The sequence below is a fragment of the Cyrtonyx montezumae genome, unplaced genomic scaffold (genome assembly GCF_038088225.1).
Source record: "Cyrtonyx montezumae isolate F1298 unplaced genomic scaffold, pur_monq_1.0 scaffold_15, whole genome shotgun sequence".
Lineage (NCBI taxonomy): Eukaryota > Metazoa > Chordata > Aves > Galliformes > Odontophoridae > Cyrtonyx > Cyrtonyx montezumae.
The window spans coordinates 7,681,849-7,705,618 of NW_027071881.1; the positions used below are offsets into that span (position 1 = coordinate 7,681,849).

Genomic DNA, 23,770 nt, shown 5'->3' on the forward strand with positions numbered 1-23,770 from the left:
TCCCACGCGCGGAGGGACACAGCGGCGCGGGGCTGCGGCCCCGCCCCGAGTCACCTTGCCCGGCCGCGCTGCCCCCGTCACGTGACCCTCCGGGGCGGTGAGCGCGGACCGGAAGTGACGCAGCGCCCCTCGGTCGCATGATGTGGCAAAAAAAAAAAGAGTGGGGAGGAGGAGTGATGAGTCCCGAAATAGTCCCTTCCGGTGGCCGATCCCTCCGCCGCTCCCATTGGCGCCGCGGCGGGTGAGTCACGGCACGCGGAGGGATCCTTCCGCGCGGCGCCCGGCAGGTGAGGCCCGGCCTCTTCCTTCCGCGGCGGTATCCTTCCGCCGGCGGGGGCAGCTTCCGGAGCGCCGCGGCTCTGCCCTCCCGCTGTGGCCCGTTCCGCCATTGCGGTGCCGCTTCCCCGCGCCGCTCGCACCCCGCTGAGGCGCGACGCCGGTCCGGCCCCGGCCTGGAGCCCCAGCCCGCAGCCGCCGCCATGGCCCAAATCCTGCCGATCCGCTTCCAGGAGCACCTCCAGGTGGGAGCGCGGGGGGAGGCGGCGGAGCCGCTCCCTCAACGGGGCGGGAGCGCGCGGCCCGGCGCTTTCGTTCGCTCCGAGCATCGGGCGGCCCCGAAGGGCACCTTCCGGCCGCGGCCTCTCCGTGCGGGCGAGGCTGGCGCCGGGCCCGGCTGTCACCTGCGGGCGGGGGGGGGGGCGGCGGGCGGAGCGGGGCCAGCGGAACGGAGCCGCTTCGGGACGGGGACTGCGGGCGGGGCCGCGCGAGGAAGGGCCGCCCGCAGCCCCGGGGCGCCTCGGCTGTAACGCGGGGTCCGGGCTCGAGGTGTCCTCTGCTGCGCGGAGAGCCGCGCGTTGCGGTAAAAGTACCGCAGGGCGCTCTGCGGTGCGGGCGCGGCTGCCCGAGCTCCGGCGGCCTGCCTGCACGCCTCGGCCCCGCGGCGCCTTCGGGTCCCTCCCGGCGGCGTTTTGAGGGCCGCGGGCCCGGGTCTGGGTTCTGCGGGGAGGGGGGGGGGGGTGAGCGCTGGCGGCACCGCGATGCGGTGCGAACTTCACACCTGGTGCGGAGCTCTGCACCCCGCGCTGCTGCAGATGCGGCGGTTTCGATCTCGCATCCGCTGCGCTGTTCGTGGAGGAGTGGTGTAATAAAGGTTCTGTGGATGCGTGTAGCGTCTCTTGGTGGGTGGCTTTTCGCAGCCCGCCCGTAGCCCTGCTGCCCCGGCTGTCACCTTGTGTGCGTGCCACACTCATACACACTGCAACCATGGCGAGCGCTGACACAGCAGTGGGTTTGCACGACTATGGTGACGTTTCCCCAACCCCCATAGGAAGAACTTACTTTCTAGGCATGCTGTTAACATCGCAGGATGCTTATTTATTCTGTGAATTCCCACAGCTATGTTGCTGTTATTGGCTGCAGGGCTCCCTGCAGCGCATTCCTGGCGTGGCACTGAGTGGGGAGCTCTGTGTGCCCAGGTGAAACCCAACTCTGGGCAACCCAGCTCTCAATACAGCATTATGGCAGCGGAGTGCACCTCTGGTGCATTATTAAAGATGCAAACACTGCGTGGGACCCAGTGCTGGGTCTCTGATGACATGAGTGCAATTACATAACGGGGCTCATCTGCCGCAGTCCAGGGGTGTTGAGAGGTTTCAGGCCCCACATGACTGTTCAGGCTAAAGAGTGTTTTATTTAACGACTTATTCCCGTTCCTGCTTAATGCAGAACGTTGACTTAACCAGTACCTCTTACAACTGCCTGCATGAACTGATCTTTTGCAAGACTTGGTACCCACCCTTCTGAGCCTGCCTGCACGTGGCTCTTGCCCGTAACGCTTCAGTTTGCTGCAACTGCAGAGCTTCCTCTTTTTGTTTCATTGAAAAACTCAGAGGAACTTGAGTTTTCAGCGTTGCTGTTTTTGTGCTGAGACATCTGATTTGCTGTTGGAGTAAACTTGGAGAGCAGGGGCATTGATATTGCTCTGTTTTTGCTGTCCAGAATGGTTTTAGTGTGTCAGGAATCTTGGTGGACTTCAGTAATAGAACATCTCGAGCTGTGCCTGACCTACTCCACGTAGGGAGATGCCATACAGGCATTGGACAGCACTTGCAAGTTGTAGTTAATGTTTAACAGAGTAGTAAGGCACTCAGGCAGAGCCTTACTCCTGGAAAGGCAGACGGTGGATATGAATGGGAAACTTCCCGTGGGGCTGTTATTGGAAGATGATGTGAATTAATCTTGAAAAATGACAATCAACACTGCGTGTGGTACAGTAGTAGTTGTGCACAGATCCGCTCCTGCAGGTCAGGGTATGGTCAGGCAGCTGTATGAAGCTCATCCTGATCTGCAGCTCCAGCCCTTCTGCATTGCATATTGTGCTGCTCAGGGCGTGCTGGCGTTCACTGTCACTGCCAGCATCTTGCCAAGGTGATGTGGGAATGAGCATGGAAGAGCCCCAGGAGCCCTGCAGCATTCTGCTTCTGCGTGCTGTGTCTCTTGGCTACCCAGTACTTAATGCCTTGTACCCATGGCTTGAACTGAAGAGTCAGAGTGGTCAAGTGAGGTGTGGCTAGTTAGCTTCCTAGGTGTAAGGAAGCATTCGTGGCAGTTATTGAATGTAAAATCAAACTGTGTAGTCAGGCTTTGTTTGCCAGGCTTGAGTCTTGCTATGGAGTTTTGAAATCTCAGCAGCTGCAGATATGTTGGACATTATCTGTGTATTGTCTGTGGCAGGTGCCTGCCTTGCCACAAAAGCATCAACAACACACTGCAGGGAAGCTATCCTTGGGAACTTGCAAGGAGAAACCTTGGGAGATTTGCCTGCTATCAGAACCACCGGACTCTGCCATAACATCTCAAAGTTAAACTATTTATTTAAAGGAGGAAGGAGTCCAATGGGCATGCAGTGGGAGATCAGAGTTCAGTATGTTGATTGATTGCAGGTCTGGCTGCTCATATCCAAGGCTTAGTGTTTCCATAAGCTGATGCTTCTGCATTTAAGGGATGAAAGTGAAGCCCGACAGTTTGCACAGCGTGGGGAAGTTGTCTGTGCTGAGTGAGAAGGAGCCAGGCAGGTTAGCAGGTGATGAACCATGGTTTAGCTGAGCCATTCCATCCTGAAATACATAAAAACTAACTCCAACCAGGCATACTGGTGCGACTGAGAGCATTAATAAATATTCTTCTGAGCCTAACTATATAAAACACATTCGGAGTTATTCTGCAGACTTGTCTAGGCAGTGCAGAAACCCGCCAGCTCATTCTATGCACTTTATGCTGGGGCAGAACCACCCTTTCAAACTAAAGGAGTGTGTTGCAGTGTCTGGCCACTGATGTCACAAACCTGGCCAGCCCCTGTGCAGGTCCAGCATTGGTATTTGTTGGCATTTTAAGTAGGAGAGAATGGGAGGCAGCTCTGCTGGGCCTAACTCTGTTACAGTGGGGCTTCCCCCTCTGCTTCGTGGTCATGAATTCCTAAAGCTTGGGATGTTCTGACAGAGGGTATGGGGGAAAATCTGTAATGAAGAATCCAGACACGCTGATGAGAGTGTGCACCGACTAATTGGATAGGAGCAATTAGTTAAGCAGTTGATAAGCTAGGCCTCTCTGCAAGCCCCTCGCAGCAGGGAGCAGAGGCAGCAGCCTGTGGGGCTCGGTGCTGGGATGGGGAGATGGCTGCAGAAGCAGCTCTGCCCTGGGCTGTGGGGCTTCTAACCCAAACACCAGCTGGAGGTGGGGACCAGAGGGCTGCCCCACCTGCTGTGGGTCAGGCAGAAAATTGGAAGGATGTAGAAGTCTTCAATGTTATAGAGGTTTCTTGTCTGTTAAAAGAATGACTTCCTAGCCTGCCTCAAGCTGTAACTCCCACCTTGAAGCAGTGAACACGAGGTGCTTCAGAGCTGTTAGCACACTGTGGTGCAGCTGTGTGGTCACTAACTCCAACAGATCAGTGTGGACATGAATCTTCTGCGTGACTCAGGTTTGCTTTGCTAGGTTTCATGGATGGAACTAGATTAGCAGCTGAAACACATAGCCTGGTGCTGCTGGGCTCAATGGCCCAATGTGACTCACTGCACACCAAGGTGCTTTACTTAAAAATATCCAAAACAACCACTCATAAACCTACAGGTTTCTCAGAAGGCTGAGAATGCCTCTGTTGATGGGCACGTCCCAGCAATGTGACTTCCAGCAGCACACAGATAAGGGCTGCATGGACAGGGACTCAGCAGCTGCTCGTGCTGCATCCTGTTGAGTGTGAGAGCTGAGGTGGAATGCGTGCTCAGCAGTTCTGCACCCTTCCTTGTAGGCAGAGGGAAACTATTTGACAACTAAGCAAACTGTCACAAGAAAGCCAATGTTCCAGGAATGGGTCATCAAAGTGACTGTTGTCAGCAGTTTTACTGTTCAGTTTGATGTCAAACACGTGTGTAGTGCTGCATCCTCCCTGGGTGAGCTACCCGTACTCGAGGAGTGTGGCAGCAAAACATCATCGTACTCATCAGGCTTTCATTTACTGTGGTAGAACTGTTCACTTTTCCACGCTGCTCAGATAAATGCCATCGTGGAATTTGGTGGTTGACTCAAGTATCTAACCTCGAGCTAGAGAGTTCCTTCAGGGCTGAGTCTCTGCTGAGCAGAACAGATCCTGCTGTCGGTGGCAGCCCATCGATGGGGCAGCTCCTTCACAGAAGCTTTATTTTCAGTGTGCTTTCAGAAAGCTGCTGGAAGTGAGCTCTGCCACAAACATCAGTGTAAAATATCTTGAACTGGAAACTGGTTGCCCAAGCACTCCAGCAAGTTCTGCTTTTGTATCTATGTGAAAGTCAAGGAAGTGTTTTTCATAGCATAATGTAAGAGTATTTCATGATTCCTTCTTTTTAGACTTGTTTCTGGATTGATGAAAGCTGCTGGACCTGAACAAATGCTGTATAAAATAATTGGTTTGATTTGTTTTCCTCAGTAGTAAGAGAAGAAGAAATCTGCTGTAAAACCCTTTTAGTTGTAAACTCTGGAGCTCATCCATGGAATAGTATTGAAATCTTTCTAATAAAAGCCTACTGTTATGTTCCCTGATAGTAAACTCAGTCTCTGTTTACTTAACTTTTAAACACTTGTGCCTCAGTCAGCTGAACTTTAGCCTGTTTGGGGAAGGGGATTACCAATACTGGGGAGAAGCAGTCTTTGCTTGAGGAGCTGTGGGCATTGTGTCTGGGTGGAGGCAGGGGAGCTCCTGTGACCTTTACCAACAAAACTCGGGGTAGTACAGTGCAGAGATTGTCACCAGGAGGGTAAGCCTTGTCCTGGTGCTTGATTCATACACTTGGATTGATCTACCGAGGTTCAGAGATGAAGCATAAGCAAAAGGACTTTGTGTGCTTCAAGAGCTTTACTAAAGGTCGTGCCTCCATCAGAAAGCTTCCCTGGGATTGCATCAGAACTCCAGTGGCAACCCACTTTATTTTCTTTTGCCTTTGAACATCTCATTAAGTTTAAGAACAACCACATCTTCCATGACTAAGCAGGGCTGGACACGTCAGGTGTGACACTTAGCAGATGGCAGCTTCATCACTATTCAGATCCACTTGTCCTGCAGTACCTACACAACTTTGATCCAGTGGTTATGTCTGGGCCTCTCTAAGATTTCTGCCAGCTGCTCAGACTTGCTGCTTTGGTTTATTCTGTTAACCATGCCCATCTGAGTGTGGTGCTGTGAATCACTGCCAGGCAGAGTGCCTGGTGCTCTCAAACTGCTCTCCTCGAACAAGGAAATGGAGCCCTTGCTGAATGAAGCAGCACTTGTTCAGCTTGCAGCCCAAGAAGGAGGAAGCACCACTTCCTTGTGGGTCTCTCACAAGAAATTATCATTTATCATTATCCAGACCTTCTCTACTTGCAAGGATACGAACAGGTCATGTATTCAGGTGCCACCCCTGAGCCTGGAGATCCCTACCAATAATGGTGGGAAATGGAGATGTGAACCAGTTTGCTTAAATCACTTTTGCTTCTAATCTTACCATCGAGCCAGAGAACCGTAATGAAATAATGCCCTTTGAGACAAAGGGCTGAATCATTTTCCAGAAGTATTCCCCTTCAGCACACCTAAGGAGCTGCAGCTGACTTGCTCTGAGCCTCAGTGCAAGCCGTGCTGAGATCTGGCATCTCCATCCCCTGGCTGATGTGGATGTCTATAGCAGTGCCTGTGTGCCTGTAGTGAAGCTTGCTGTGCTAGCTTGCAGTGCAGTGCAACTCAGCTGCTACCTAACGTGTGCTGCCTGAGAGCCAGGGCAGAGGGAAGTAGAGTAAAACACCCTCTTTATCCAGAGCTGCAAGGAGGCCAGGCAGGCTGGCTGGGGCGTGTTCACCTCCAAGCCTGTGCAGAGTGCAGCTGATAAGGGCTTGGCATGTTTCTTCAAATTAAACACTGCTGCTGCAATGGCTGTGAGGGAACCATCTCTCCTTGGGGGATGTGAAAGGGCAGAAGTTCTCATGGCCTCCTCGGGAGCATGAAGTGTTAGGAAAAGTGATTACTCTGCTGGTAGAAAACTGATCCTGTGCTGCGAGCTGGACATCTGCGAGCAGTGTGGAGTAACCAGTTTGCATTTTCCCTGTCAAAAATGGAGTAAACGTTGTTTCAGTGCTGCCATGCTGATACAGTAGTCCAAAAGCACAATGAAGCGGCAACCACTGAACTGCAATTTGTTGCAAGCTGCACTAGAATTGTCATTTTGCAATATACATTTAAAGGTTTACAGAAGCGACTGGCTCAGCAGAAAAGGAGATAGCTTGTAGCTATCTGAAGTATGAAGTAAGGCTGTGAGGAGCCATTTCTGATTGTAGTGGCGTCCATCCTGTTGGTTAGATCTGCTTTCTTGGTGATACACAGCTCTGCTGCTAGACAGGACTAGGCTAAATGCTAGACAAGTAGCTTTTTTTAACTCCACAAGGATAAAGATAAAGCTCAGGCACCTCACATGTGGCATTAAGCTTGAAATAGTGATAGATGCCAAGCTCAAATGGAGTGAGAAAGGGCTCTGGAAGCAAAGCTAATGGCAGTGAGTACTGAAGCTGTGACCCAAACTCTGCACCAGAAGCTGCAAGTTCCCTTAAAACATTTGAGGGGTTCAAAGTCTGAGCACTTGAAGCAAGTCGTACCAGGCCTTGCAGGCAAGGCACCTAGTGCTTGAACACTGCAAAGCTTCTTGGGGAAGCCAACTGGGTGTAACTGAGGGTGGGCAAGAATTCTTATGTTGTGCCATTTAAGAGATGCGTGCTTTTAGTTGTGCTGTTACACAGAGGTGCAGGAAGGCCTCCTATTTCCTCTGGCCTTCACAAAAGCTTTTGGTGATAATGCTGAGCTAGTAACTTAATGCTAAACCTTTTTGTTTTCCAGCTCCAAAACCTGGGCATCAACCCAGCAAACATTGGGTTCAGCACTCTGACGATGGAGTCAGACAAATTCATCTGCATAAGAGAGAAAGTAGGAGAACAGGCTCAAGTGGTGATCATTGACATGAATGACCCCAGCAACCCAATTCGAAGACCAATTTCAGCTGACAGTGCTATCATGAACCCTGCCAGTAAAGTCATTGCATTAAAAGGTATGCAAGTCCTGGTAAAGAAATGTTAGAGGCAGCTGCAGAGCTCTCCGTAGTGTTGGTTTATGATTGACTTAATTCTCTCAGGCAGCTTATGTGGGAGGATGCCTTTACAGTTTTCCTCAGCTTAATGGGAGCTTGAGTTCACTGCTTTTTTCAGATATTCTGAAAGTAACTGGGTAATAATTTCTAGTTAAAGCTTGCTACAATTTTGTTGATCATGAGAATTAACCTTTCTGCTTTGCAGTCAGACTGCTTACAGCTTCAGAGCAGGGAGAGCTGGAAGGAAAGTTGAGGCTTTATGATACTTCTGGAATGATCTTGGAGAGAAGTGAGACCTGATCTCCTGAGCACATAGGGTTTGTTAACTGAACTTCTCTTTACAGAGTGGGAAACAAAGACCAGGAAGGAAGGGAAATATTCCTGAAGGCCGTAGTCTGGCCTCGCTGGAAGAGACTGGTGCACTGATTAGTGCATATTTGTTGTATCAGTCAGAGATAAGAGAATTAAAACTACCCATGGAAGACTTGTTTAGTCCAGAAAGCACAAGGTCACCTAATTGTGGTATCTTTGGCGGTACAGAGAACAAACATGTCTCTGAAGTCTCCAGAAGTGTCGTTCTCTTCCTCCCAGGAGGCTTTGAATGTTCTTTTGCTCTCAAAATGAATGTATTGCTAATGGAAATGTTTAAATGTGCTCATTATTATGTACGTTTGACTTTAATACTGTGCTACTGTTTTGTCACAACTTTAATGCTTTCTTGTGTGTGCAGATGGTGAGTTATCTCAATTGACTGTACTAGTTGCTGTCTTGTCTTACGAAAACAGAAAGCACAATCAGATAGCTCAGGTTTATGGTGGACATGGCTGAACAGGCATGTTAAAAAGCCTAACGTTCTGAGGTTCTTCATTCACCATTCTGTGTAATTAAAGTAACTTGTCCTTTTACCTTTTAGAGCTTGTGTTGGTCGCTAGATCCCTTTCCTTGCACAGTTTGTGTTAGTCTGGTTTGCAGCCAGTAGCTCTGTGTATCCCAATAGCGTGACTTAAGGGTTTTGGTTAATTAGTCTGAATTATGACAGCTGTCTAGCAGCTCAACCTTTCCATGTTATGCTCTGTTATTCTTGAAACAGATGTGGACTTCATTTTGAGTGATGCTGGCATTGCTCTTATAACCTCTGAGGGACTCACTATTCCCTTCACCTGGTTTCAGTGTACATAAGTGTCACAGAGCTTGTGTAGCTTTTGTCTTCTACCAAGCTTTTTTCCACATCTATTTGATTGGTTGGTGAATGTTAAATTCAGACCAAAACATACAGATACGTGGTAGTAAAATTAGGAATGCAGTCTGGTTAAAAGTAATAACGAATCACTAAATGATGCTGCCAGTATACAATAGCATCGTCTAAAAACGTTGTGATAGATTAACATCACAATGCAGCTCTTCTACTTTTAACCAGTGCTTAAAGTGACAGGTGGAAACTGCAACAACCTGGCTAAGGACATTATGTTTTCCAGCTGGGAAAACACTTCAAATATTTAACATTGAAATGAAGAGCAAAATGAAGGCTCATACAATGACAGATGACGTCACCTTCTGGAAGTGGATCTCTCTGAATACTGTTGCCCTTGTAACGGATAATGCAGTCTACCATTGGAGCATGGAGGGGGAGTCCCAGCCTGTGAAAATGTTTGATCGCCACTCTAGTCTTGCTGGCTGCCAGATCATCAACTACCGTACTGATGCGAAGCAGAAATGGCTACTGCTGACTGGCATATCTGCACAGGTATTTTACCACTAAGAAGGCCTTTTGTGGAAGGCTGGAGCTTGGCTCATTTCTTTTTTCTCTCAGAGCAAAATTGGAGTGTTGAGGATGTTTGTTTTGTTTTACTGAAGTATTGTCTGGAATGTAACTGCTTGTCTTGATCTTAAAAGCATAAGCATAACTGAACCTTAACAGTAATGGTATAAGCACACATGGAAAGCTATAAGGTTAATATCTTACACTATAAGAGAAAGCATGGCATAGTACTTGAGTTTAGCATGACAATGTATTTGGTAATGTTAACTTACGTGAAATTGCTGGCCCTGTGCTTGCTATATCTGACTGTTCTTTCTCATCTAGCAAAACCGTGTTGTGGGAGCAATGCAGCTCTATTCTGTAGACAGAAAAGTGTCACAGCCGATTGAGGGGCACGCAGCTAGCTTTGCACAGTTCAAGATGGAAGGAAATGCTGAAGAATCCACTCTCTTCTGTTTTGCAGTAAGAGGGCAAGCTGGGGGTAAGGTAAGACTTGGTTCTGAACTTGCTCTAATCTTCAGTGACTCATCCTGATGACCTGCTCTCAAGAAACAGAGTGGTTTAATAGACCAGACTGCCATAAGGGAAAAAGTGAAGGACTGTCTGTCAGTCTGGATGCTGCTTCTGTAGTGTGTACAAAAAATGGAGCATGTACAGCTTCACAACAGGGCTACTTGATGTGGAAGTCTGTTGCCAGTCATGAAGTGAGGTGGCATGTTGTGACTGCAAACTCGTTAGCGGCTTGAAGGATGTGACTCTCAACTTCACAAGCAAAGCTGAAGTGAAAAGCTATCATTTCTTTGCTGGTCCCCAATATCAGACTTAAATTCCAAATTATTGGATGAAAAAAATTGAACAGTGATGTTGCCAGGCTTGCTAGCAATCTGATGTCAACACCAGAATTACGTGAACTACTGTAGGTGAAACAAAGTAGAACTAAAGCTAGGTGCAAAGAATTGTTTTCTGAACTGTCTCTGTAGAATATGAACCAAGTTGAAGGAGTACAGAAAAAATCCTTAAGCTTGTAAGTAGCTAGAGGTAACTAATGATCATGCTCATGCTCAATCATTTTTTGTCATACATGGGGCATGAGTACAGCATGCTATACCTTACACCTGTGCAAATATTCAGGAAGATTGGTTTAGCTCTTGCATAATCTTTGGATTTAGGCTTGGCAGCAGCAGATTTGCCATATCTTTATTGTTAAATCTATTGTAACATGTATTACATGGTAACTAACAAACTAATCTTACGTATTACACAGCTGCATATCATCGAGGTTGGCACACCACCCACTGGGAATCAGCCATTCCCAAAGAAAGCAGTGGATGTCTTCTTTCCCCCTGAAGCACAGAATGACTTTCCTGTTGCAATGCAGGTATGATTGCCCCACACAGGAACCAATCTGCAGGTTCTCTTGGTGGGTATGACTGAGTAGCAGGGCACTGGGAGCCAGGTGATCAACAGAAACCTGAAGCTTGGTGCTAAACTTAACTAGTGTGATTTCTGCTCCTGCTTCAGTATTGCTGAAGTCAAGATGGGAACTTAAGTGATGCGCAAAGGTGGCTAGTTCTTATTTATGGAACAAATATCTATGTATATCAAACTGACTTCTGAGCTTTTAAACCTTAGTGCACTGTGAGAGTACTTAAGTATTTAGCAAAGATGTAGCAGCACTTTTAGTTCTTCTGAAGTGATGCAATTACGGATTCTCAAAAGCATTTAATCATTTTATCTAATGCCAAAATTGATTTAATCTATTTGTGTCTTCCAGATCAGTGACAAGCATGATGTGGTGTTTCTGATAACAAAATATGGCTATATCCACTTGTATGACCTGGAAACTGGCACCTGCATCTACATGAACAGAATCAGTGGCGAGACCATATTCGTTACTGCACAGCATGAAGCAACAGCTGGAATTATAGGAGTAAACAGGAAGGGCCAAGTAAGAAAGCTGATGTGGAAATCACTTTGCTTAGCCAATCCCACTGAACTTTTAATGATAAGGCTACAGTGTTCATATTGGTACCTCAAAGTCTTCACAAATGAATGAGACACAAAACAGAGTCAGGAGTGTGGTAATATCAGTTATCTGAGCATGAGTGCAGCTTGTATGTTTTCTGGTTTCTTCTACAGCTGTTTCTTATTGCATAATTATATATATATATTTAATGGCAGTCAGTGGATCTAAGCACTCCTACTGTGAGGACAGAAATAAAATATATTTCCACTTGGGTAGATGATGCCTTATGGCAGGGCACTTATTAATGCAGTCTTAATATACTAACTTGAAATTCCCCAGACAGGACATTTCATCTCTGACTAAGTTGTGAGCCCCCAAGAAAATGTGCTACTGTGTCTCCATACGTATCTAACTTGGTTGAATGAGTCTGCTTATAGAACTATGCCTCAGGACTGAACTGTCTCACGTGTTGTTGCTTGTATGAGTAATACTGAGCAGATCTGTTCCTAGTTCATCCTCTAGGATTGGTTACTTAAGATGCTGAGTATGCGTTACAGAAATATGATACTTAGAGCCCTGTTATTTCTGACTTTTATAAACAGTTCAAACAGACTGTTGCTCATCTGCCTTGATGCAGTAATTGGATAGCAGAGGTTCTTTCCAGCTAGAGGCATGCTTCTCAAATACAATGGCAAAGCTTTGCGGTTATCAAGGGATGGAAAAGCTTCCAGGGTATGCTATATAGCTGTTCTGTAAGAGATGAACATAGCAGTTGGCTTTCTTCTTATATTTGAACTAATTGGGAACTATCCTTGATAATTTATTCAGGTGTTATCAGTGTGTGTGGAAGAAGAGAATATTATTCCCTACATCACAAATGTGCTGCAAAATCCCGATCTGGCTTTACGAATGGCTGTCCGCAACAACCTGGCCGGAGCTGAGGAACTTTTTGCCAGAAAATTCAATGCATTGTTTGCACAAGGGAACTATTCAGAGGCAGCAAAAGTGGCAGCCAATGCCCCAAAGGTAATGGACAAGCATTCAGAATAGTGCTGCTCTCTACTGGCTTTAGCTTTGTGCTTCAGGAAAGTTTACTGATTTTATTAGCAGCAAGACTAGCCTGTTCTAATGTAGTGCTTCTTAACATACCTACGAAGAACCTGTACACAGTGATAGTACTCATATGCTAGAAGGTTCTAAAGCTGGGATAGAACCCACAGAGGGAGAGAGGAATAATTGAAGTTGTGTCTGTGTGACTTAGTGTTTCTCGTGCTTAATTTAATCCCCATGGTGATAGGGGAAGTCTCTGTGAAACGACAGCCTCCATCAGGGGCTGCACCTGAAAACAGGGTAAAAAAAGAGTGACTAAGAGCAAAGAGTATTTAGCATGCTAAGTTCAAATGAGAGGAGACATTGCAAGGACAAGAATGTCTCAATTCTGTAGGACTGTCCTCTGAACTTAGACTAGTGTCAATAGCAATACATATTTAATAGGCTGTTATTGCACATCTTCTGTTCAAAACATCTCCAATGCAGTGTTCAACCATACTGCTTCTGACAATTTTTGAGGGTTGCAAAAACATAATGTTGCCATAGTAAGCATTTTAACTTCAGCTTTCTGGAGGAACTCTTGCCAAGCCACAATAGCAGAACAGAAAAATGAAATGCATCTCTATTTCTGGCAGGGAATTCTGCGTACTCCAGACACCATACGCCGTTTCCAGAGTGTTCCAGCACAACCAGGACAGACTTCCCCTTTACTCCAGTATTTTGGTATTCTGCTTGACCAAGGGCAGCTGAATAAATATGAGTCTCTGGAACTTTGCAGACCAGTGCTTCAGCAGGGACGCAAGCAACTTCTGGAAAAATGGTTAAAGGAAGATAAGGTATGTTTGGGATGGCTGCTTCCAGGGACTTGAAGGGGAGTAACTGCCCAAAAGTGCTTTTTTTGATAGGAGAACTCAACTGGGCAGCTCCTCAATGCACTAGTGTCATCAATCAGCTGAGATAGGGTGACCATCTATCCATTTTCTTTGAAGGTGATGCTATTAATCTGATCCTCAATGTTTTTTTTTGCTTAATAAGTGAGAAGAAAAATAAGGAGGAACATAATAATACACTTTAGCATAACACTGTCAGGGCTGACTTACTGTATTTATTTTTAACAGCTGGAGTGCTCAGAGGAGCTGGGAGACCTTGTGAAATCTGTAGATCCTACGCTAGCACTTAGTGTCTATCTGAGAGCCAATGTTCCAAACAAAGTCATCCAGTGTTTTGCTGAAACAGGACAAGTCCAGAAGATTGTTTTGTATGCTAAGAAGGTGAGAGGAAACGTGATTGCTATACCCATGATCTGTTTAAGAATAATTGGTATCTGATATTCGACGTAGTACCTGCTTAGATCTAAGATTGTGTTGTTATCAGTTACTCCTAGACTTCATACGTGTGTCCACTCATACTTCCCTCCATAGCCTCCTCCAAATGAGGAAATGGTGACTGGGTTGTGTAAGCTGCTGATGGTAGCTTTTACTGAGCTCTGTATGTAACAAGGCTTGTTCTCTTGTTGAATTACTACTTTTTGCTGTCTCTTCAGGTTGGGTATACTCCAGACTGGATTTTCTTGCTGAGGAATGTAATGAGAATCAGCCCTGATCAAGGACAGCAGTTTGCCCAGATGCTTGTTCAAGATGAAGAACCTCTTGCAGACATAACACAAGTAAATAACTTTACTGCTATGAAATGTTAACTCTGAGTCCTTAAATCCCCACATTACATACCGTTAGGGAAAGATTTTGAACTGTATGTTTGGGCTTACTTCACTGGGGCAGTGCTGTTTCTTGCTTAGTTTTAAGAATGTAAGCTGCAGCTTAATGCAGTACAAGCCACAGTTGATGTTACTTTGTCTCCAGGTCCAAATCAAAAGCCTATTTTTTATGTTTTTTTTTTTTAACAGATTGTGGATGTTTTTATGGAATATAATTTAATCCAGCAATGTACAGCCTTCTTACTGGATGCACTGAAGAATAACCGCCCCTCAGAAGGTCCCCTGCAAACACGTTTACTTGAGATGAACCTCATGCATGCACCCCAGGTATGCTTTGAGAGTTATACTGGTTCAGTCTGTTTATATGGAGCAAAGCAATGAATTGTGGCGGTGCTGTTGAAACTGATCATTATTACTTTTAGGTTGCAGATGCTATCCTGGGAAACCAAATGTTTACTCATTACGATCGGGCTCACATAGCTCAGCTGTGTGAGAAAGCTGGCTTGCTGCAGAGAGCACTCGAACACTTCACAGACTTGTATGACATCAAGCGTGCAGTAGTTCACACTCATCTTCTCAATCCTGAGGTATGAAACCAGATATCCTGAATCTAGCAAAAGCCAGGCAATTAATAATTTCTCTCAACATTGATTTCATTGATTGTACAGTGTTCTACTCGGGTCTGAAATGGCTGATGTGTTTCTGCAGTGGCTCGTGAACTACTTTGGCTCCTTGTCAGTAGAAGATTCGCTGGAGTGTCTGCGTGCTATGTTATCTGCTAACATTCGTCAGAACCTGCAGATCTGTGTTCAGGTGGCTTCAAAATACCATGAACAGCTGTCAACACAGTCACTTATTGAGCTGTTTGAGTCCTTCAAGAGCTTTGAAGGTAAGTTCATGCTCCTGTCTCTAGCAAAAAGGAGCTAGTGCTCACCTTTGTACAAGTGAATATGAAGGACTGCCTTACCCACTGAAAGCCATATTTAGCTTAAGTACCTCAAAGCTATCTTGAAACCTGACCTAAACCTTAAAGCTCCTCTTTTAAGTTGGCACCAACATTCAATATTGCATATCTTGATTGTCTGGAATATTTCAGTTTTTTTAAAATGCTACCAGAAAGCTTTGAGCTGTAGACAACCTAAGAGGTCAAGTATTGCAATTGAAGAAGCTGCTAACGTTCTTCCTTTGACCAAAACACTCATCATAAGTTTGTGTAGCCTTTGTAAACTTCTGCAGTAATCCAATTTCAAGTTTTCTTGTAATCAAAACAAGGCAGACTTTCTCAGAAGATATTTCTCCAATCAAGTACTAGCAAAATAACATGTTGACTTTCCTTCAAGGTTTGTTTTATTTCCTGGGGTCCATTGTAAACTTCAGCCAGGATCCAGATGTGCACTTCAAGTATATTCAAGCTGCATGCAAGACAGGACAAATTAAAGAAGTAGAAAGAATCTGCAGGGAAAGCAACTGCTATGATCCAGAACGTGTTAAAAACTTCCTCAAGGTAACATCTGGATAGTGGTGGATTACCTTGAGTTGTTTGGGTTTGTGATAAAATGTGGTCTGTGTGAAACTTCAGCCAAGTGAACTGTGATTTAGCTCTGCTAGGATATGCCGTTCTGACAGTTCCTGCTGGGATTCAGAGCATCTCTAACGAAGTTCTGAAGAGTGGAAAAAGATAGTGCACACTCAGTTCAGATTCTGTAGTCTGTTACCAGTACTGAGCTTATTGATGAATGTAACTTTGTTGGAAATGGTGGAAACAGCATGGGAGGGGAAAATTTTATCTGGGAACATTTCCTGCCTTCGTGTTTGTCAGTTACATAGCATAGTCTTAGATTTTGCTGATCGTATCTGAAGATGACAAAACTCTTTGAAATGAGAATTCTATTACAAAAAACTTGGTTTCACTGAGGTGTAAGGTACGTAAATTGATCAAGCCACCTAAGTTAAGTTATCAAGCTGTCAAATTCCTGATGAAAGCTATTGTTTTTTGTGCTGTTCCGTGTCTGGAATGTGCAGGACATGTACCAGGTAAATCCCCCAGTACAGGCTTCCCTGTGTAAACTCCTTAACTATAATTTGTATATGTAGGATTATATTCTGGGATATACGTGTTCAAATAAGTGATCTGAAATGCATGTCTGGACTAGTGTCCAGCACATAGGCAAGCTTTTGTGCTGTAACTGTTGTAATCTGATTCTTGGAATGGTTTTAGCTAACTTAATCTGGTTAACAATTTTAGTACTAGCTTGATTCTTGCTGTTCTCTAAATCCATTGCTGTGTGATATCACAGGACACATGACACTTGAAGTCAGTTCTGTTCATAAGCTTTCTGTTGTGATCTATAACTCAGGTCATGGTTCAATTCCTTCTGAAATCCCAGAGTGCTAATCCTGCACACCAAACACCAGTGGCAACTAAAAATGCTGCCTATAGCTTAGACTTACAATAGCTGTACTGTGTTGTATAACTTCATAGATCTTGCCTTGCGAAGAAGCACAGTTAAACTTCAGAAAGCTTCTTGCTGTAGGTCCTGGTATGGGTGTGAGTACTCCTATTTGCTTCATATTGCAAACAGTAAGTTGAATAGTACACTGTTATTATTTGATTGACCATTGAATGTTGAGCTTTTCAGCTGCTTTAACAGTTTGATTATATGTCTGCTTAAGTGTGAGAACAAGCCAAATAACTGAAGTTCTTCTCCTTGTAGGAAGCTAAACTCACTGACCAGCTACCGCTCATCATTGTGTGTGATCGCTTCGACTTTGTCCACGACTTGGTGCTGTACTTATACAGAAACAATCTCCAAAAATATATTGAGATTTATGTACAGAAGGTAAGCTCCAACTGGCCACTTGGTTTTAGTGAGTCAAACTGAACAACCTTTCTGGTATTGTATGCAGCTATAAACATAATGTTTGTAATTATTTGGCAAGAAGCCTCATACTTGAGTGACATCAAAGGCCACTAGTAGATACTTGGGTAAACTAACCGTTATGGAAGTCACATCTTTTATTTATTCTTCAGTCAAACTGAGCAGCAACCCCAGTAATGTACCTCATATAGGTGAAGACTTGGTAGAATAACTGTGGGTTTCTTAAGATAGTTTTAACTTCCAGCTTCGGGGCAGGGAGGGCAAGCAATTCTCCTGTACAGTTTCCTGCAGGGACAAATTGACTCGCCCAGCAGCTCTTCCTATGGGGAGTGAGCACTAGTGAGCCACTGGTGTTATGACTGGAGAATTGATTTTTTTTTTTCTGTGCTCAGAACCTCAGGAGGTGGGGAAAGTGGGCAAGAGGGTGAGGTCACTCTGAGCAAGCATCCTGTATGTGTTCTTCTGGGGATAAGTACTGACTATCTGTGCTTCATGACATCATGGTGACTTGTTAAAATGATCCTGTTCAGGTGAATCCAAGCCGCCTGCCTGTTGTTATTGGGGGACTGCTTGATGTGGATTGCTCTGAAGATGTGATAAAGAACCTTATCCTTGTAGTGAGAGGCCAGTTTTCAACTGATGAACTTGTTGCAGAAGTTGAGAAAAGAAACAGGTATTACATTTCTGCAAGTCTCTTAATACTGCTAGACTGATAGTGGTTATAATGTTTATTCATCCATGCATGTCCTCATTAAGTAACTAAATCTGGTAATGACAAGCAGAGCCTGCCTTTGAGTGAGAAAGCAGCAGCAGTCTGCTTTAGTTCTTGGCTGATGTAAGGACCTCCATTCAGTAGTGAAACAGAACGTAAGCCAAAATGGAGCACTAAAACTCAGGCTTAATTACTGACTCCTTCATACACTAAAGCTGACTTTCACAGTGAACAAACTATACAAGGGGTTACTTTCTCAACCTATAACGTGAAAAACCCACCTTCCTTCTAGGCTGAAACTGCTTCTGCCCTGGCTGGAGGCAAGAATTCATGAGGGTTGTGAGGAGCCTGCAACACACAATGCGTTGGCCAAAATATACATCGATAGCAACAACAACCCAGAAAGATTTTTGCGTGAGAATCCTTACTATGATAGCCGTGTTGTTGGCAAGTACTGTGAGAAGAGGGACCCACACCTGGCCTGTGTGGCTTATGAACGTGGACAGTGTGATTTGGAACTGATCAATGTACGTATGCCCAAACAGAAGACTTGTGGGTTAAGTGCTAACATGAATATCACAGGGATAGGTACTTCAGGCTTATGGCTGTCAACAGGATTTACTTCCTAGAAAGTATTAAGTTAGAAAGTGCTCACATGCAACAGAATAAGTAGCTGTTTGATTGGCACATGAATGAGAAATGGGGCTTTCCCCTGAAAATTCTAGAATGGGAAGGGGGGAGTGCTAATGGTAGTGTAAAAGCCTGAGATTTCTAGCCTGCTTCTCAGGGGAGTTCACCTGATGTTGCAGTGCAATTAGTTTGACCCCGCTGGTAGGCTCAAGTAGTCGTGACTTCATTCTGAAAAGCTTGTATCTTTCACTAGGTGTGCAATGAGAACTCTCTCTTCAAAAGCCTTTCCCGCTACTTAGTTCGCCGTAAGGACCCTGAACTGTGGGCCAGCGTGCTGCTGGAAAGCAACCCTTACAGAAGACCACTGATTGACCAGGTATAACACATAAAAGCCTTTACTGTCCTGACCTGACTTGCTTGCACCTGACTCACCTGACTTGTCAATGACTCTGCCCACAGGTTGTACAGACTGCACTGTCAGAGACCCAGGATCCTGAGGAGGTGTCTGTTACTGTGAAGGCCTTCATGACTGCAGATCTTCCCAATGAGCTTATTGAACTGCTGGAGAAAATAGTTCTTGATAACTCTGTATTCAGTGAGCACAGGTGTGTAATGACAAAGCTGGGTCACAAGAAACTAGAATTTATACCTGATGTGAGTGTTGAGCTGCTGTAATGTGGAGCAGCAAAAAAACTAGGAACTTCTGCAGAAGGGAGGGTGAATCTTTTGTCCATTACTAGATTTATAGTAGTATTTTTTTTCTCTGTATAGGAATCTGCAGAACCTGCTGATTCTTACAGCTATTAAGGCTGATCGCACCCGTGTCATGGAATACATCAATCGCTTGGATAACTATGATGCTCCAGACATAGCCAATATAGCTATCAGTAATGAGCTCTTTGAGGAGGCATTTGCCATCTTCAGGAAGTTTGATGTAAACACATCGGCTGTGCAGGTATCATTAAAATCTGTCTACAATAACTTTGACCTGTGCATCCTCACGTGAGGACTTTGTTAACTTGTGACTTGGGTAGCTGCTCGGTGTCTTGTCCTATGAAGCTGGACCAATATTCAGTGTGTATTCAATCCTCTAGTAAGGCAAACTTCTTAAGTATAAAATTCTCAAGTACTGTATGCATTGTGTAGCATTGTCTGTTTTTTAAAAGCAACTGTGAGTTCACTGAAGAGCTATAATATGAAACACAGTTTTAGTATGTTGTAAAACTTTATGGGTGGTGACTGATGATGGTAACCCTCTCTGTAGGTATTAATAGAGCACATTGGAAACCTGGATCGTGCATATGAATTTGCTGAACGCTGCAACGAGCCTGCTGTGTGGAGTCAGCTGGCTAAAGCACAGCTTCAGAAAGGGATGGTAAAGGAAGCAATTGATTCGTACATTAAAGCAGATGATCCTTCCTCATACATGGAAGTTGTTCAAGCTGCCAATGCCAGTGGTATGATTTTTATTTAAAACTTTGCTGTTGAATTTGCTTATTGTTTGAAGTTGTTTTTTGCCTGATCTGTTGCTCAAGTTGAGGTTCTGCCAAACCTGTTTCTTGATGTAAGCAGAAGAGTCTGATCCTTCAAAGTCTGCCCCAAAGACGGGTGGGAGAAGATACTGTACTGAATTTGCAGATAATTTCTTGTTTTGTGGCTACCTTCTTTACCTAGCTGGAGACTTCTGTCAGAGCAGGAGGTCTTTGCATTCAGTTAATACCAGAATTGATTCATCTGGGCCTGTCATAACATGAACTTATTTAATGTAGCACAAGCAGTATGAAGGCTAGCCTTCATTGTTGGGGAACATCTACTGAAATATTTATGTAAAACTAGGTTGAGGTGGTAATATAACTGAAGCACCAGTGATCTCAGTGGTAAGAAGTAAACATTCTAAACTCTGTTTGATAGGAAACTGGGAAGAACTAGTGAAATATCTTCAGATGGCACGCAAGAAGGCCCGGGAATCATATGTGGAAACAGAATTAATCTTTGCTCTTGCTAAAACAAACCGTCTGGCAGAGCTAGAAGAATTTATCAATGGACCCAACAATGCACATATCCAGCAAGTGAGTGAGACTGATTTTCAGTTGCACTGTGTCAGCAGTAGGTGTTGTTGATAAGGTGGTGTTGGATCTTCTGTTACTCTGGATATGTAGCTCTTGAACCTTAAAGGCATTTCCATTTTGATAACGGCCTGAATACTACATGTTTTATTTAAATCTGACTGAAAAGCTCTTATAACTTGGTTCTGCTCTCCAACAGGTTGGTGATCGCTGTTATGATGAAAAGATGTATGAAGCAGCTAAGCTGTTGTATAACAATGTGTCCAACTTTGGCCGTTTAGCCTCAACTTTAGTTCACTTAGGTGAATACCAGGCGGCTGTGGACGGTGCTCGGAAAGCAAACAGTACTCGCACATGGAAAGAGGTAAACTTCTGCTTGAGTAAGTTAAAGAACTCCAAAGCTCTAACCTCATCAGAGGCTTTTTACAGGCTATAACACCTTTGTCCATTGCAGGTCTGCTTTGCTTGTGTTGATGGAAAGGAATTCCGCCTGGCCCAGATGTGTGGACTTCATATTGTAGTGCATGCAGATGAGTTGGAAGAGCTAATCAATTATTACCAGGTAATTAAGCTGACTGCTGTTGTACAGTCAGCAACTGAAGTTGCCAGTAGAGAACTTAGGCTGGCAATCACTCAGATTTGTTCCTACTGTGAAACATCTCTGTGTACTTTAGGATCGTGGCTACTTCGAAGAGCTGATAACTATGTTGGAAGCAGCACTTGGACTTGAGCGTGCACACATGGGGATGTTTACAGAGTTAGCAATTCTTTACTCCAAGTTCAAACCACAGAAGATGAGGGAGCACTTGGAACTGTTCTGGTCCAGAGTCAACATCCCCAAGGTGAGATGCCTTGGTCTTGTTAAACCTGAAACTTAAAAAACACAGCTGTCAGGGCTGTGTGTACCCTAGCTTTTGCAGTAGCAACACTTAAGTACTGTTGGATGCTGATAGCAATATATATATATTGATTGGAATTTCTAAAATGCTCTTTGCTTAGGTTCTGAGAGCTGCAGAGCAGGCCCATCTCTGGGCTGAATTGGTGTTCTTGTATGATAAGTATGAAGAATATGATAATGCCATAATCACAATGATGAATCACCCAACAGATGCTTGGAAAGAAGGACAATTCAAAGATATAATCACTAAGGTATTACTTTCCTAGTTGAAAGAGGTAAACTTTTAAACTTTGTACGCTTCCGTTTTCATAGTAGTCTGGTGAAAACTGAAAGTTCTTGATACTGTCATATAATTTCAAAACAAATCAACTACAGTAACTAAGACGCCTTCTAGAGACAGCCTTGTATTTATGGCTTCGTTGTGCTGGAATGTTACGTTTGTTTTTCATTTGGATTCCTTTGCAATCAAGTTTCTGCTCTGAATGTACATCCTTGTTCATCTGTAGGTGGCCAATGTGGAGCTGTACTACAAGGCAGTTCAATTCTACTTGGAATTCAAACCTCTGTTGCTCAATGATCTGCTGATGGTATTGTCCCCTCGTCTTGACCATACTCGTGCTGTCACCTTCTTCACAAAGGTAAATTTTCTGCTTTCCAAATCAAAGAACAAGTTGCAATTGGAAAAGCATTTAGCTATAATAGCATTTTAAAACATTCTGCTTCTTTACTGCCTCCCGGAGAGGCTACTAAGTGGAGTCTACAAAGTTACCTTGACTTAAATTTATCTATCTGCTTCCTTGAAGGTTAAACAGTTACCCCTGGTTAAACCTTACTTGCGCTCTGTTCAAAATCACAACAACAAGTCAGTGAATGAGTCCCTGAACAACCTCTTCATTATTGAAGAAGACTACCAGGTATGTATTGTCTTAAAAGAGCAGTATCTGAAACAGAAATGGATTTGTGTTATGTGTGATTCAAAACAGAAGGATCCACTCGTGAGCTTCGGGCGAGTTCTGTTCAAGCTGGCTTCTGTGTCAGTATTAACCTAGTGTTCTGAGTCTGTCTTTAATGTCTAGAAACACAGGTTTCTCTCTTGTTTTCACTGGATTCAGCCTGCTTGCTGTTAACTTACATTCCTTAGGTGTATGTGTGGCTTCAAGCTAGGCTAGTAGTGGCTAGGGAAGGATTAAGTGAAGAATGGTCAGTGGCTTTGTGGGAGTTTTCTGGGTTATTCCTACTGAGGAGGGTGGCAGATTCCTACTTTGGGTGTGACGGATCTAGCTTTTATTTTAAGAAAACAATGGATGCTAAAGAAAGCATTTGAAGAAAGGTCAAACAGTGATGTCTAGCTTTTGTACTGTTTGTAGCCTGTACAATAGATATTCAGCCTCTTAACCTCAGCAGTCACTACTGAAGTACTGGAGTACTCCAAACTCTATATGTGTCAAACTCTAGCTTCTCCAAAAAGAAATTAGATCTCTCTGCAGGTCTAGTTAGACTGCCTTATCTTCCTGAAATTACAGATACAGAACTAAGATATGTGGAAAATAATTGCATGTTTGAGGATGCAGTTATATTTGTGAGATGTAACACTGCTGTTCTTGACTCAGGCCCTTAGGACTTCCATAGATGCTTACGACAACTTTGACAACATTTCTCTTGCTCAACGTTTGGAGAAACATGAGCTGATAGAGTTTCGGAGGATCGCTGCATATCTCTTCAAAGGAAACAATCGCTGGAAGCAGAGTGTGGAACTCTGTAAGAAAGACAGACTGTATAAGGTAAGACTCGTATATGCAGATCTGGTTTAGTATACTTGACTTATTTGGAGTGTTTTAACTGACTCTCAGACTCTCAAATTTGGCTTAGTCAAGCTGCATCTTTTTGGATGCCACTAGGTGGTGCCTCTTGCTAATCTGGTAAATCTTGCTGCAGAGTTCTTAGGAACAAGTTGCAGAATGCCTCTTCTCTGCTAATGCCAGTAATAAGTTGCAGCTTAGTTAAATACCACATCCATGTGAGTGAGTATACCATAGTAAGGTATACCAAGCTAACCAGGCTCTCTTCTGTTGTAGGATGCAATGCAGTATGCGTCAGAATCCAAAGATACTGAGTTGGCAGAAGAATTGTTGCAGTGGTTCTTGCAGGAGAACAAGAAAGAATGCTTTGGTGCTTGTCTCTTTACCTGCTATGATCTTTTAAGGCCTGACGTTGTCTTGGAAACAGCGTGGAGGCACAACATCATGGACTTTGCCATGCCATACTTCATTCAGGTCATGAAGGAGTACCTGACCAAGGTAAGAGCAGGTGCTTCTCCACCACTGGAAGCTTGTTAGTCACTGTGGTGTGTATGCCTTGAGACTGTCTGCTTGCTACTAACATTGATATGGGCTTTGTCAAATGTCTGTCTGTCCATGTCCACACTTATTTTTCAGTCCATCTGGGGAGAGACTTCGCCC

General features: G+C 44.5%; 1 protein-coding gene across 3 annotated transcripts in view; it reads left to right on the forward strand.

Moving 5' to 3' along the window:
• Window positions 1–160: 160 nt before the first annotated feature.
• CLTC (clathrin heavy chain) overlaps window positions 161–23,770 on the forward strand; it is a 29,286-nt gene continuing 5,676 nt past the window's right edge. The window contains exons 1-30 of one of the 3 annotated variants that reach the window (XM_065732031.1): window positions 161–287; window positions 7,391–7,598; window positions 9,113–9,381; window positions 9,721–9,882; window positions 10,661–10,774; window positions 11,171–11,344; window positions 12,191–12,388; window positions 13,048–13,248; window positions 13,531–13,683; window positions 13,956–14,078; window positions 14,316–14,453; window positions 14,549–14,713; window positions 14,835–15,015; window positions 15,467–15,630; window positions 16,841–16,966; window positions 17,536–17,678; window positions 18,010–18,244; window positions 18,601–18,723; window positions 18,807–18,952; window positions 19,119–19,302; window positions 19,612–19,804; window positions 20,259–20,416; window positions 20,613–20,777; window positions 20,868–20,975; window positions 21,088–21,255; window positions 21,413–21,562; window positions 21,818–21,949; window positions 22,115–22,225; window positions 22,922–23,092; window positions 23,387–23,608. In XM_065732031.1, coding sequence (XP_065588103.1) covers window positions 7,442–7,598; window positions 9,113–9,381; window positions 9,721–9,882; window positions 10,661–10,774; window positions 11,171–11,344; window positions 12,191–12,388; window positions 13,048–13,248; window positions 13,531–13,683; window positions 13,956–14,078; window positions 14,316–14,453; window positions 14,549–14,713; window positions 14,835–15,015; window positions 15,467–15,630; window positions 16,841–16,966; window positions 17,536–17,678; window positions 18,010–18,244; window positions 18,601–18,723; window positions 18,807–18,952; window positions 19,119–19,302; window positions 19,612–19,804; window positions 20,259–20,416; window positions 20,613–20,777; window positions 20,868–20,975; window positions 21,088–21,255; window positions 21,413–21,562; window positions 21,818–21,949; window positions 22,115–22,225; window positions 22,922–23,092; window positions 23,387–23,608 — 4,734 coding nt within the window. In that variant the 5' untranslated portion in view covers window positions 161–287; window positions 7,391–7,441. Of the gene's footprint in view, window positions 288–325; window positions 522–7,390; window positions 7,599–9,112; window positions 9,382–9,720; window positions 9,883–10,660; window positions 10,775–11,170; window positions 11,345–12,190; window positions 12,389–13,047; window positions 13,249–13,530; window positions 13,684–13,955; window positions 14,079–14,315; window positions 14,454–14,548; window positions 14,714–14,834; window positions 15,016–15,466; window positions 15,631–16,840; window positions 16,967–17,535; window positions 17,679–18,009; window positions 18,245–18,600; window positions 18,724–18,806; window positions 18,953–19,118; window positions 19,303–19,611; window positions 19,805–20,258; window positions 20,417–20,612; window positions 20,778–20,867; window positions 20,976–21,087; window positions 21,256–21,412; window positions 21,563–21,817; window positions 21,950–22,114; window positions 22,226–22,921; window positions 23,093–23,386; window positions 23,609–23,770 lie in introns of those variants that run through there. The other 2 variants (XM_065732029.1, XM_065732030.1) reach the window with 2 other exon arrangements.